Source organism: Ornithorhynchus anatinus, chromosome 18, assembly GCF_004115215.2.
Source record: "Ornithorhynchus anatinus isolate Pmale09 chromosome 18, mOrnAna1.pri.v4, whole genome shotgun sequence".
Taxonomy (NCBI): Eukaryota; Metazoa; Chordata; class Mammalia; order Monotremata; family Ornithorhynchidae; genus Ornithorhynchus; species Ornithorhynchus anatinus.
In genome coordinates this window covers 42,083,789-42,098,714 of record NC_041745.1, presented here as the reverse complement: position 1 = coordinate 42,098,714, position 14,926 = coordinate 42,083,789, and the positions used below count along the sequence as shown (strand labels likewise).

The following is a 14,926-nucleotide window of genomic DNA, read 5'->3' as shown; positions in this document are numbered from 1 at the left end:
CTACTGACGCATTTTTCGCGGCTCAGCTGCAAGCCGAGGAGCGTCGGCTCGGACGAAGATAAATCACGAAAATTAGGGGGAGGCTCGAAGTCCGGACCGTGGGGACCCCCACCAGTGTCCAGCCGGGGACCATCCCCCAGGCCGATCCGCTCATTTTATCGACCCCCCCCCCTTTGGGGCGCAAATCCTTCTACTGTAGGAACCCACTTTGGACTGAACTCTTTGGAGTATGGGGGCTGGAGAGGGAGAGAGAAAGAGAGAGAGAAAAGCTAGAAAGAGGAGGGGGAAATGTAGATAAAACTAAAGAAATAAAGGGGAGAGAGAGAGAAGCTAGAAAAAGAGAGGGGGGAAATGAAGATAAAACTAAAGAAATAAATAATGTTGGCATTTGTTAAGCGCTTACTATGTGCAGAGCACTGTTCTAAGCGCTGGGGTAGACACAGGGAAGGGGAGAGAGAGAGAAGCTAGAAAAAGAGAGGGGGAAAATGAAGATAAAACTAAAGAAATAAAGGGGAGAGAGAGAGAAGCTAGAAAAAGAGAGGGGGAAAATGAAGATAAAACTAAAGAAATAAAGGGGAGGAGACGCTAGAAGGGGGGGGGGGAATGAAGATAAAACTAAAGAAATATAGAGAGAAGCTAGAGAGGGGAAAATGCAGACAAAACTCAAGAAATAAAGAGGAGAGAGAGAAGCTAGAAAGAGGGAGGGGGAAATGAAGACAAAACTAAAGAAATAAAGAGGAGGGGAAGAGAGAAGCAAGAAAGAGGGAGGGGAAAATGAAGACAAAACTAAAGAAATAAAGAGGGGAGAGAGAAGCTAGAACGGGGGGGAATTGATAAAACTAAAGAAATAAAGAGGGGAGAGAAAGCTAGAAGAGGGGAAATGAAGACAAAACTAGAGAAATAAAGAGGCGAGAGAAGCTAGAAGGGGGAAATGAAGACGAAATTAAAGGAATAAAGAGGGGAGAGAAGCTAGAAGGAGGGAAATGAAGACAAAACTAAAGAAGAGGAGAGAGAAGCTAGAGAGAGGGGGGAAATGAAGACAAAACTAAAGAAGTAAAGAGGAGAGAAGCTAGAAAGAGAGAGGGGGAAAGCGAAGACAAATCTAAAGAAATAGAGAAGGGGGGGAGAATAAAACCTGTCAAATCACCTCCTCCCTCTGCCCATACATCAATCAATCAATCCTCCTGCCCCGTGTCTTCTGGCAGACACTTTCCCAAGTCTCTGCTCTGCCGAATTTCCCCAACCCCGACCCCCTTCGGCAGCTCCTTGGTCGGCTGAAGCCGGTCCTGCCGGGAGCAGGAGATCCCTCTGCGGCCCGCCGGACCGGACGAATTGGGTTTGCACCGAGGGCTTTCTCCTAATTGTTCGGAGAAAGGGGGCGGGAGGAGGGGGAGAGGGGAAGAGTTATCGATTCCCATCTGCCAATGGTCAGATCTTCCTGGGAGGCAGGAGGGGGAAATCGGCACGCCCGAAGGAACGCACTCCTACCCAGGACCGGCGGCATGTGAGCGGCCGGCTTTTGTCTATATGGATATATACCATCTCTCGATCCCATTTACATGCACGAGCATTGTCGGCGCGTCGGAAATCATCCCCCTGAAGTAGATTTCACCTTAAACATCCGAATGCTTCCCCGCCCCTCTTCCCACCTCGAACCCCCCCCCCCCCCACCCGCCAGAATACACATCAACGGGCCTGCAAACAAGAACAAACGCGGAGCAGGTAGAATTTAAGGGTGGGGACACACACACACACACACAAAATTCCCACGACCACCAAACCAAAGAAAAGCCAAAAAAAAAAAAAAGGAATAACCACGAAGGAGCCTGCCCCTGCCGACCTCTCCCTCCCCATTTGAATTTGTTGTATCTTGGAAAGGGTTCCCCGGGTGCAGGGACCGCGGATTTGGTGGCAAAGTTTGAGCGCGTTTTTCTCCCCCCCAACCCCAATCCTCTTTTCCCCTCCCCCGGAACCAGCCTTACCTCTGGGCTGGCTGAATAGAGTCTTCACATTCTCCCATTTCCTCATTTCCTACTTTTTCATATGCTAACTCTTGCCATGATTAAGTCGTTAACACCTCTGAGAAACCAGTTAAGGCTTCTTTATTTATAGTTTCTCTTTGTTATTTTACGTCTTTTTTTATTTCTCTCGGCCACGAATCTAATAGATTAATCGATAGCCATTTTCTGATCTTCGGGATCCCAGCTGATGCTGCGGTGGGAGAAAAAAAATTATATCTCTCTCTATTTCTATGTAGATGTACATCTACATATGTAGATGCGTATATACACACGGACTAGAAAGTATTTACGGAGTCAGAGTTGGTTTAATTTTCTTTGAGAGGGGCTCTGTGGGGCTTCCGCTTAATGTACATTAAAATCGGACGGGAGGCAATTTTAAAGCAAGCTGGGTGATGCTGCGGGAGTTTTCGTATCGCTGGCTTGCTCGGGCTTTATTGCGTTTTCAAAATACGGCGCGGATAACTGTCCTTCTTGGGGAAAAAAAAAAGAAAACAAATAAGGAGGTGATGTTGGGCTCGGAACCTGGTGGCTCTGAAGAGCTCCGCAACCGACGGGGGACGAGGAAAGCAGGGGGACGGGCTGGGGGGGCGGAGGGGGAGGAAGGGCGAGGGAGAGGAGGAGGAGGGGGAGAAGGGAGCCCGAAATAAATAAATAAAATCCAAACCCCCAGCATCCCACCCCCACAGACTCACAACACACACACACTCACACACACACCATACACACAGACGCCCCAACCCCAAAGAAGGGGAAGGAACGGGAAGGGGGAAATCTTCGGGTAACGGCAGACTAATGGGTTTCCCATTGATAGAGTCCCCAGCTAGCGTGAAGGCAGGCCGTGGGCTGAAATGATGCTTGTATATGATGATAAGTTGTGCTACTCTTGTCTCTCTGTTGACAATTCCATGAAACAACTTGAGTTTTGCATGGCTTAGCAGTGGGGGGCCGCTGACGTCAAGAGCAGTCACATGGCCCCGCCTCCCGCTATATCTTTAAGTGGAAAGTAATCTATCAGGTCAGTCCTTAAAACGGGACTTTCTACTAAGGGGGCTTTAGGAGTCCCTGGGACCCCCCACCCCTTCATCAGCCGCCCTCCCCCCCCCCCCACCTTGGAGCTCTTTTTGATTTTTTCCTTTTTTTCCCTCCCCCCCCTCCTCCTTCCCCTCTTCCTCTCCCTCCTCCTCCACTTGGAAATAACCATTCCCTCCCGCCCCCCCACCCACACCCACCCACCGCCGCCAGCACCTCTCCTCCTCCCCCCAAATCCAAGAGGGAGAGACAGAAGGAGCGAGAAGGGGGAGACGGAGAGAAGTAAAAAGAGAGCCTCCTTCGAAAGCCACGGAGGGACGAGGGAAGAAGAAGAAAAGGCGGCGGACCCTCCCCCCCCCCCAGATTTTTTTTTTTTTTGGATTATTAAAAGGGAGAGAGAGGCAGAAGAGCCGGAGAGAGAGTTTAGGCGGGAGGAGCAGGATGCCGGCTTCGAGGACCGGCCGGCTGCGGAGCCGCTAGCAAGCCAGGGAGTTTGGGCCCGCGAAGCACCTGCGACGGCCCCCTCCCCTCTCTTCCTCCCCCGGGTTTTTCGATCGATTGGGGGGGGAGGGGGAGAGGGGAAAAATCCGCTTCCCCCTCCCCAGCTGCGGGGTCCCCTCCCCCCCGAGCGGGAGAAGGCATGACCCTCTCCGGCGGCGGCAGCTCCAGCGACATGTCCGGCCCGACGGTCCTGCCGGCCGAGGACGTGGACATCGACGTGGTGGGCGAAGGGGACGAGGGGCCGCCGGAGCAGCCGGTCGAAGACGGCGGGGGAGGAGGGGGCGGGCCCGGGGGGGACCCTCCCCGTCCGGACGAGGCGGCCGAGCCCCCGGCCCAGCCCCGGCCGCAGCCCCCGGCCCTGCCCCAGGCCGGGGACGGTGCGGGGGAAGAGACCTCGGGCGGGGGCGGCGGCGGTGGCGGGACCTTGGGCGTGGGGCCGGGCCCTTCCCCGGGCGGCAAACCGAAAAACAGCCTGGTGAAGCCCCCCTACTCCTACATCGCCCTGATCACCATGGCCATCCTGCAGAGCCCCCAGAAGAAGCTGACCCTCAGCGGCATCTGCGAGTTCATCAGCGGCCGCTTCCCCTATTACCGGGAGAAGTTCCCCGCCTGGCAGAACAGCATCCGCCACAACCTGTCGCTCAACGACTGCTTCGTCAAGATCCCCCGCGAGCCGGGCAACCCGGGCAAGGGCAACTACTGGACGCTGGACCCGCAGTCGGAGGACATGTTCGACAACGGCAGCTTCCTCCGGCGGAGGAAGCGGTTCAAGAGGCACCAGCAGGAGCAGCTGAGGGAGCAGACGGCCTTGATGATGCACAGCTTCGGGGCCTATAGTCTGGCCGCCGCCGCCGCCGCCTCCGTCACCGCCGCCTCCGTCGGTTCGGCCGGTCCTTACGGTCGCCCCTACGGACTGGGCCCCGCCGCCGCCGCCGCCGCCGCCGCCGCTGCCGCCGCCGCCGCCGCCGCCGCCGGTTACCCCTCTCCCGCCGCCCTGCCCTACCCCTACATGCCCCCCGTGCCCCCCATGCTGCCCCCGGCCGGGCCCCTGCTGCCCGCCGCCGAGCTGGGCCGCAAGGCCGCCGCTTTCGCCTCTCCGCTCAGCCCCGGGCTCCAGCTGCAGCTCAACAGCCTCGGGGGCGGCTCCTCGTCGTCGTCCTCGTCCTCCTCGTCGTCGTCGTCGTCGTCGTCGTCGGCCGCCGCCGCCGCCGCCTCCTCCTCCGCGCAGGCCGCCGCGCCGCTCGTCAAGTCGGAGCCCAGCGGGCGGCCCTCGTTCAGCATCGAGAACATCATCGGCGGGGTGGGGGTCGGGGTGGGGACCCCCGCCGGGCAGACTTTCCTGCGGCCGGCCGGGCCGGGGTCGGCGGGAGGGCTGCTGGCCACCGGGGCCGGGCCCGGGCTGGCTCTGGGCCGGGGGCCCGGGGCGGTGGCGCCCCTCTTGGGGGTGCCCCTGGCCGGACAGTTCTTGCCCCCCGCCGCTTCGGCCGCCGCCTCCGTGGCGGCCGCCGTGCAGGCCAAGTGGCCCGCGCAATAGCCGGGGAGGGGGGTCCGGGGCCCGGGACTCGGCCCGAGGCTACCGCTCCTGGAGGCCGCCACCGGTCCCCCGGGGCTACCGGACCGGGGTCGGGATCCGGGACTTATCCCGAGGCTACCGCACCGCTCCTGGAGGCCGGGACGCTTATCCCGAGGCTACCGCTCCTGGAGGCCGGGACCGGTCCCCCGGGCTACCGGACCGGGGTCGGGGTCCGGGACTTATCCCGAGGCTACCGCACCGCTCCTGGAGGCCGGGACCGGCCCCCCGGGCCACCGGACCGGTCACGGGGCCCGGGACTTATCCCGAGGCTACCGCACCGCTCCTGGAGGCCGGGATCGGTCCCCCGGCTACCGGACCGGTGTCGGAGTCCGGGACTGGTCCCCCGGGCTCGGAGTCCAGGACTGGTCCCCCGGGCTCGGAGTCCAGGACTGGTCCCCCGGGCTACCGGACCGGGCTCGGAGTCCAGGACTGGTCCCCCGGGCTACCGGACCGGGCTCGGGGCCCAGGACTCATCCCGAGGCTACCAGACCGGTTCCAGGGGGACCGGACCGGTCCTGGAGCCCAGGACGGGTCCCCGGGCTACCGGACCCGTGTCGGGGCCCAGGACTCATCCCCAGGCTACCAGACCGGTTCCGGAGGGACCGGACCGGTCTCGGAGTCCAGGACTGGTCCCGGGGCCCAGGACTTATCCCGAGGCTACCAAGACCGGTTCCAGAGGGACCGGGCCGGTCCTGGAGTCCAGGACTGGTCCCGGGGCTACCGAACCGATCCCGGAGCCCAGGACTGACCCCGGGCTACCGGACCAGGGCCCGGAGCTAGCCCCGGGACTCCCGGCCCCGCCGGACAGGCTTGCTGCACCCTCGCCCCGCCCCCGGCCTGCCCGCTACGGCCTCCTCCGATGGATCCCCGGGAGAACCAGCCCCCCGGTGCCCCCCAATGCCCCCCAATGCCCCCTCTCGTGTCCCTCTCCCCCAGCTCCGGACCCCCCGTGCCAAGCCTGCCGACCGGCGACAAAAACACACTCTTGCTGCCTCCGGGTTGAAAAAGCCCAACAGCCACGAAAACTCCGACGGTGGCCGTAGCCGGGGCCGAGCAAACCAGAAAGACAAAAATAATAATAATAATAATCGTTTGTACATATTTGTATAAAAATTTATTGCCTTTCCTTTTGGGGTTTTTATTTTTTTAAGAAAAAAAAAGCCAGTAGATTTAGAGCGCTGAACTTTCACTTTTTTGAAGGTTCACTCTCCGCAGTTTTATCTGGGAAAAGAAAAAAAAAAAGGAGAAAATCGTTGGGAAATTTTAAATATAAAAAAAAATTTTCAAAAAAGGCGAAAAAATGTCATTCTATTATAGAAGTCTGTTTATATATGAATGAATATATATGTTATTCTAAATGTTATCCCATCGTGTTGTACACACCTTTGTAAATAAATTTAAAAAATGCTATCCCCGGTGTTTTCTTTCTGCCCGATGAAGACAGAATTTTATATGACCGCGGAACAAGCCGGCGTTCAGATTTTAATTTTCCCGTCAATTCGGGTTTTCTCATAACGACCTGTGCAGGCTTCTCAGTCGTGATCAGTGGAGGAAGGGAGTTTAAATTGGCGAGGTGGGGATGTGGACCCGTTTGAACTGATCATTATTATTATTATTATTATTTTCGTTTTTGGAGGATCAGAGAATGGTGATTTCATGCCGTTTAATGCTGACTCCGTGGCGCAGATAGAAGCAGGTGTATTTTTTTCCCTCTTCCCTATTTTAAAACAGCGTCGTGTCTTTCGTTGATTAACAAATTATATCTTTCCCCCCGACAGATAATTTTTAAAGGACCACTGAAAAATCATCAGTTTCGGGTCTCTTCCAACGAATGTGAATTTCGACTTCCGCGCTAGTTTAGGACACCCGAGTCTGAAACCACACGGACGGTTATTTGGAATATCGGCTGCTTCTGTTCTGTTAGAGAGAGTTGATTGCTTTATTGCATTTAAGAAGAGATGTAATTAATTTATGTTGCGGTAAACCGAAATGACGATCACGCTAATCCAATTGGATGAATCTTTCCTATCAAATTCAAATCGGGTAAATATCCGGCCGTGAACGATCTAGGGGGCCGGAATTTTAGGGAAGCGCTGCCCGTTTTTCGCGATAAAAATCCCGAATCATTTTAGTGGTTAATGATATCGGGCTGAATAGATCGGTTTCGACAGACGTCGAGAGATTTTTCCAATCTTTTTTTTTTTTTTCCTTCTAACTTGCGCCCGGGGGAATGATTAGGTTTCTGTAAACCGGAGCTGGGAAAAGGCCCTCAAAAAATCCTTAGGACTGGTTTTTACACAAATTAGGGGTTTCGTTTATTTTCACCTTTTACGACTCGTCTTGCCGGGTGAACGCGCATCCCGTTCATCCTTCCGATTCCCGTCCTTCCTTCCTTCCTTCCATCCATCCATCCATCCATCCATCCATCCATCCATCCATCCATCCATCCATCCGATTTCCGTTCATCCATCCGAGACCCCCGAGATTTCACGCGCGTCTGTGTCGCCTTCGAAATCCCCAATTCGGCGCTTAGGACCTGGGCGAGTCGGAGCGAGCTGGGCGGTTTAAAAAAGACACGGTCCTTGCATAGCCCGAATTAGTTTTCTTGGCAAACGGTAGATATTATTGCGCCCTAAGTAAACATTTAGCCCTCGGCCTCCGGATACTAAAATAAAACAGGCTGCCTGGTGATGAGAGGGTTTGAACTTTATAAATAAGAACCCGATAATCATCTGACGCGAAGAGGAACAAGTCACCTTAACCGAGGGGAGATTATGTATCACAAGGTCTCCGGGCGGGTCCCTAAATGGAGACCCTCCTAATCTCCTTTTACAAGGAAAACTAAACGGATCTAAATTTGTTTGTGTGTGGCGGCTATAAAAGTAACAAGTTGTTTCACAGTTGTGTCTGGCTAATCGGTTTTTACACAAACAGCAAATGGTACATAATTTGTGCAAACACACACAGAGGTTATTTCTATATTTAGCTGATACCCCTGGGAAAAGGGGAAGGAAAGCCTTCTTGAATTCACTTTTAGGTTCAAGAAGCTGCTGATCCAGGGCTTCTAAATGACATTGGATAACAGGGGTCTCATTCCAGCCCTGATCCTTTGTTACTTATAAAATTACTCACTCATATTTCCGTACATAGCAGCGATGCCTCTCGGCCCTGTTGCCTGGGGGCTTTTGCATCGGGGCGGGGGCTTTTTCGTGCTATTTATTGGGCCGGTTGTGTGTGTGTGTGTGTGTGTGTCTGGGGGAGGGGGGTTGGGGGGAGGAGACTACCACTTTCTCTCCCACTAGCCCCCCCATCTTGGGGGATGCAGATGCAGGAAAGAAGAGGGAAAATCAAATCTCCTGCTACCACCCACCAAACCACCCAAAGCCATCGACATTAACTCGGGAAAAGAGGAGGGCACCGAATGGCAATGCCAACGGATTTTGGGGGTTTCCAAATCCCTCTCAGAGAGTATGATAAGGCCAGGGCGAGGTTTCGCTTATAAGGATCGGATGAAGGAGGAGGTGGATTATTTTAAAGGGAGGAATTTCCCTTTGCTCCATTCCACACCCTTCGGCCCGGCTTCGGCTGAAGCCGCCTCTGAAAACCGTCAATCCCCTTCTCATTCCGGTGCCGCGGCTTCTTGCCCCTACCCGTTGGCAACTACCCTCGCCCTCCCGCCCCGGCTTAATGGTGAGACTGCAAAGGAGGAGGAAAATTAACCGGTTTTTTGTTTGTTTTTTTATAGGCAATCGACTTCGGGTGTGATTCCAAGTGGGCTAGAGCGGTCGTGGCAGGTTGTGGCCTGCAGGGGGCGTAATAATAATAATGATAATAACGTTGGTATTTGTTAAGCGCTTACTATGTGCTAAGCACTGTTCTAAGCGCTGGGGTAGATACCAGGTAATCAGGTTGCCCCACGTGGGGCTCACAGCCTTAATCCCCATTTTACAGATGAGCTGTGGCCCAGAGAAATGAAGTGACTTGGCCAAGGTCACCCAGCAGTGGCGGAGTCGCGATTAGAACCCACGACCTCTGACTCCCAAGCGCGGGCTCTTTCCACTAAGTCACTATGCTTAATTTCCTGCCCGTTATTGGATTCCGATGAATTCATCCTCTCTTGACTTGGACCAACTTGCCTCCCTCTCTTCCGTCTATCACAACCCCAGCATCTCCACCTCAAAACCCCAAGGGCCATAAACTCTCCTGCATCCCCGGAGAGACGTGTCTAGGATTTTGGAGGTTATCGAGTGGACGGGTCAGAGCACTAACTCCAACGCTATTAGGGGTTCTGCTTGAGGTCATTTCTTTTGCAGTGTTTATACGAAGGACCTTGGTGATTAGGGGAACGGAAGATTTAGGGGAAATTTTCTAGAGAATCTCTCTAGGTAGAGCGCGCCTGTCGGATGGAGAATTTGTCTTGAAGGGACCTAGATTACACGTTCCTAGATTATGTTCGTTTTAGAGTCGGATATATCTGCATATAATACCGCTTAAGAGGATAGGGGTTTGAATCCTCCAGATATGCATGAAACCTCTTCACCCCTCTCCTTTTCCTCTTCTCATCTTCTTCTTCCTCCTCCTCATTGTCATCTGCCTCTTTGTCATCTTCCACTTCCTCATCACCCTCATCCTTCTCTTTCTCATCATCTTTCTCGCCTCCCCCTTTCTCTCTTCTTGCTCTTCCCCCTCCTCCTTCTCCTTTTCCTCCTCCTCCATCTCCTCTTCCTCCTCCCCCCCACCTCTTCCTCCTCCTTCATTTCCTCCTCCTCCTCTTCCCCCTTTTCCTTGTCTTCCTTCTCCTCTTTCTCTTCCTCCTTTTTCTCCCTCTCCTCTTTTTCTCCTCTTTCTTCTCTCCCTTCTCCTTTTCCTCCTCCTCTTCCTCCTCCTTCTCCTCCTCCCCCTTTTCCTTCTCTTTCTCCTCTTCCTCTTCCTCCTTCTCTTTCTCCTCTTCCTTCTCTTTCTCTTCCTTCTTCTCTTCCTCCTTTTCCTTCTTCTCTTTATCCTCCTTCTCCTCCTCTTCCTCCTTTTCCTCCTCCTCTTTTTCCTCCTCTTCCTTCTGCTCTTTCTCCTTCTCCTCTTCCTCCTCTTCCTCCTCCTCCCCCTTTTCCTTCTCTTTCTCCTCTTCCTTCTCTTTCTCTTCCTCCTCCTCCTTTTCCTCTTCCTCTTTTTCCTCCTCTTCCTTCTGCTCTTTCTCCTTCTCCTCTTTCTCCTCCTCCTCCTCCTCTTCCCCCAGAATAAAACGTCCACAGTGACCCGGGACCGGTACTATTGGGTCGACGTTACGGTCCAGATCCCCGAGCTCCGGACAGAAAGCTGCTGACCACCGGCCTCCTTGGTGTCCTTCTCTCCAGGGATCAGCCGTGCCGGGCCCAATTCTGGCTGGCCCCGGGAGCCCAGGGAAGCCCTCGGTTGGGGCCGGGAAGGCCTGAGGGGCCGTTTTCCCTTTCCTTCCACCCCACTGGGGGTCACAAGTGGGGGAATCCGAGCCTCCCGCTGACAGACGCCCATTAGTGGAGGCATCGCAGCCGGGCCTCCCGGGTGTATTAAACGCAACCGGATCCGAAACGCCGACAAAAGGGACCTCCCTTCTCCAAACAGTTGACATCTTTCTTCCCAGAGTCAACCACCCTCTCCCCCCCCCCCCCCCCGCCCCCTCTCTCCAATTTGGAGATCTGGGCAAAAGCATCCCACCGTCCCTAACGGCCCGGATCCCAACCGATTCCACGGGAATCTTGCAGAACGCATCCGGGAGAGGGGAAGGGGGAGTGAGGGAAGAGCATCCCCGCCTTCAGATTCCCGGCCAGGAGGTGCCCCCGAGCTCACGGGCTTGGAAGTCGGAAGGTCATGGGTTCTAATCCCGGTTCCGCCACTTGCCTGCTGTGGGATCTTGGGCAAGTCGTTGCACTTCTCTGGGCCTCAGTTCCCTTATCTATAACTGGGGATTAAGACTGTAGGACGGGGACTGGTGTCGAACCCAATTATCTTCTATCTACCCCAGCGTTTAGAAGAGTGCTTGGCACATTGTAACTAGTTCACTTCTCCCCTTCAAAGCCCTACTGAAAGCTCACCTCCTCCAGGAGGCCTTCCCAGACTGAGCCCCCCTTTTCCTCTGCTCCTCCTCCCCTCCCCATCGCCCCGACTCCCTCCCTCTGCTCTACCCTCTCCCCACCCCACAGCACTTGTGTCTCTATGTACGTATTTATCATTCTATTTATTTTATTAATGATGTGAATAAATCTATAATTCTATTTATCTATTTTGATGCTATTGATGTCTGTCTACTTGTTTTGTTTTGTTGTCTGTCTCCCCCCTTCTAGCCTGTGAGCCCCTGGTTGGGTAGGGATTGTCTCTATCTGTTGCCGAATTGTACTTTCCAAGCGCTTAGTACAGTGCTCTGCACACAGTAAGCGTTCAATAAATACGATCGAATGAATGAATGAAATGCTTAACAAATACCATCCTTTAAGAGGTGCACCTGCCCTCACCGCCTCTTCTCTTGACAAGTGAAGCCAACGGGGTGACTTGGATGTTGCAGGTCGGATCTGGGCGGGTCCAGGTTGATGGAGAGGCTTCGCTCAGGGTCCCCCAAGCCTTGCCCCCCGAAGCCACTCCCACCTAAAATCCATGCCCACCTAAAAACCATGCCCACACAAGCCCCCGCCCGCCGAAACCCCGCTCACACCCGTCCCACCCAGCCCCACCTCCCCCGGGCCCCAAACCCAAGTAAAGGATTCCAGTTCTGCAGGTTGGAAATCCGAGATCTCTATCTGTTGCCGAATTGTACTTTCCAAGCGCTTAGTACAGTGCTCTGCACACGGTAAGTGCTCAACAAATACGATTGAATGAATGAGTGGGGCCAAAATTCTCCCGAAAAGACCAAGCGGGAAGAGCTGGGATTGGGTTACGCCGAGGGGAAAGGAATAATAATAATGATTATGGTGTTTGTTAAGCGCTTAATGTGTGCCAAGCACTGTTCTAAGCGCTGGGGTAGACATAGGGGAATCAGGTTGTCCCACGTGGGGCTCACAGTCTTAATCCCCATTTTACAGATGAGAGAACTGAGGGCCAGAGAATAATAATCATGTAATAATAATGTTGGTATTTGTTAAGCGCTTACTATGTGCAGAGCACTGTTCTAAGCGCTGGGGTAGATATAGGGTAATCAGGTTGTCCCATGCGAGGCTCACAGTTAATCCCTATTTTACAGATGAGGTAACTGAGGCACAGAGAAGTGAAGTGACTTGCCCAAGACCATAGCAAACGAGTGGTAGAGCTGGGATTAGAACCCATGACCTTCTGACTCCCAGGGCCTGCCCTATCCACTATACCATGCTGCTTCTAGGAAGGAGGAAGAAAGAGAGGGAGGAAGGAAAGAAAGGTAGGGAGAAGGAGGAGGGGAGGGAAGAAGGAAAGGAGAGAGGGAGCGAAGAATCAATAGTAGTTATTGAGCGCTTATTCTGCACAGAGTGCTGAATTAAACTTGAGTGAAGTCGACAAGGTTCCTGCCCTCAAAGATCTGACAGCCTAAAACCAGAATAAATTACAGATAAGGGAAGCCAGCGACTGCAAACATATAATAATGATGGTATTTGTTTAGCACTTACTATGCGCCGGGCACTGTACTAAGCGCTGGGTGGATATAAGCAAATCGAGATGGACACCGTCCTTGTCCCAGGTGGGGCTCACTGGCTCAGCCCCCATTTTGCAGAGGCACAGAGGAAGGGAAGTGACTTGCCCAAGGTCACACAGCAGGCAGGTGGCGGAGCCGGGATCAGAACCACAAACGCTGTGGGGAAGGGGGGAAGGGAGGGGGAACCCGAGTGCTACCTAAGGGAAGGAAGGAAAAGAGGAACGAAGTTGGGATGGGAAGGAGGGAGCGAGGAAGGAAGGAAAAGCAGAAGGGAGGAAAGAGGAGAAGAAGCAACAAAGTAAAGAAGGAAGGAACGAAAGTTAGAAAGAAAGTAGGGAAAGAGGAAGGGGGAAGGAAAGGAGGGAGGAAGGAAGGAAGAAAGGAAGGAGAAAGGAGAGAAAAGAAGAATGGGGAAAAAAGAATTCATTCATCCATTCAATAGTATTTATTGAGCGCTTACGATGTGCAGAGCACTGTACTAAGCGCTTGGAATGAACAAGTCGGCAACAGATAGAGACAGTCCCTGCCGTTTGACGGGCTTACGGTCTAATAGGGGGAGACGGACAGACAAGAACAATGGCAATAAACAGAGTCAAGGGGAAGAGTATCTCGTAAAAACAATGGCAACTAAAGAGAATCAAGGCGATGTACATTTCATTAACAAAATTAACAAAGAAGAATGGAAGGGGGGGCTACTAAATAATAATAATAATATTGGTATTTGTTAAGCGCTTACTATGTGCAGAACACTGTTCTAAGCGCTGAGGTAGACACAGGGTAATCAGGTCATCCCACGTGAGGCTCACAGTCTTCATCCCCATTTGACAGATGAGGTCACTGAGGCACAGAGAAGTGAAGTGACTTGCCCACAGTCACACAGCTGACGAGTGGCAGAGCCGGGATTCGAACCCATGACCCCTGACTCCCAAGCCCGGGCTCTTTCCACTGAGCCACGCTAAAGGCCCCATACTAAGGGGAAGAGTCAATCGATCGTATTTACTGAGAGCTTACTGTGTGCAGAACACTGTACTAAGCGTTGGGAGAGGACACTATAACGGCGTTGGTAGTACAATGCTCTGCACACAGTAAGCACTCAATAAATATGATCGAATGAATGAATGGATGGTAGACACTGCCCTGCCCCAAACGAGCTTAGAGTTTGGAGGCCTTATTATTATTATTGTTATTGTCTGTCTGTCTCCCCCGATTAGACTGTAAGCCCATCAAAGGGCAGGGACTGTGTCTATCTGCTACCGATTTGTACATTCCGAGCGCTTAGTCCAGTGCTCTGCACATAGTAAGCACTCAATAAATACTATTGAATGAATTAATGTATGAATAATACATTCTCTACCCTGCAGCTGACTCTGGGGAGGAGACCCAGGGCTTAGTTCCTACACCTCTGGTCCTCCGTCTCCTCTGAGGGCAGACGGGCTCTCGCCTTTTAACACCTCTCAGGAAACCAAAGCGCAGGGCCGAGCTTAACACGGCTCCCCTCCTTTAGCACCGCCGCCAAGGCTATCAATCCATCAGTGGTTTTTATTGAGCGCCTACTATGTGCAGAACACTGTACTGAGGAGAGAATTGGCAGACATGTTCCCTGCCCGTAACCAGCTTAGAGTCCAGAGAGCTACCGCGCTATAGGTAGTAGGGAGGTGAGGAGAATAATAATAATGGTATTTGTTAAGCGCTTACTATGTGCCAGGTAATAATAATAATCATAGTAATGGCATTTGTTAAGCGCTTACTATGTGCAGAGCGCTGGGGTAGATACAGGGTAATCAGGTTGTCCCACGTGAGGCTCACAGTTAATCCCCATTTTACAGATGAGGTAACTGAGGCACAGAGAAGTTAAGTGACTTGCCCACAGTCACCCAGCTGACAAGTGGCAGAGCCGGGAGTCGAACCCACGACCTCTGACTCCAAAGCCCAGGCTCTTTCCACTGAGCCACACTGCAGGTACTGTTCTAAGCACTGGGGTAGATACAAAATAATTGACATGGACACAGTCCCTGTCCCACACCGAGTGGCTGCCTCCGGGACAAATTCTCTGCAGATGTAGCCTCCTGCCACGCTGCCTCGGGTTTCGGCCGACTCTCAGGGGCGAGCGCCAGCCCCTTCACCTCTTCTCACCCCCAGCCAGCTCTCTGCCCCCTCCTCCTTTCGCTCCCA

At 53.5% G+C, this 14,926-nt stretch overlaps 1 protein-coding gene across 1 annotated transcript; it reads left to right on the top strand.

Annotated features, from left to right (window-relative positions):
- Positions 1-3,627: 3,627 nt before the first annotated feature.
- Positions 3,628-5,085, top strand: FOXD3 (forkhead box D3). Its single transcript, XM_007665263.2, has one exon. The coding sequence runs from the start codon at positions 3,691-3,693 to the stop codon at positions 5,083-5,085; it is 1,395 nt and encodes a 464-aa protein (XP_007663453.2). The 5' UTR covers positions 3,628-3,690.
- The last annotated feature ends 9,841 nt before the right edge of the window (positions 5,086-14,926 follow it).

Excerpts from the sequence above, each read along its gene's own strand:
- FOXD3 (XM_007665263.2), top strand. The coding sequence starts at position 3,691 with ATGACCCTCTCCGGCGGCGGCAGCTCCAGCGACATGTCCGGCCCGACG.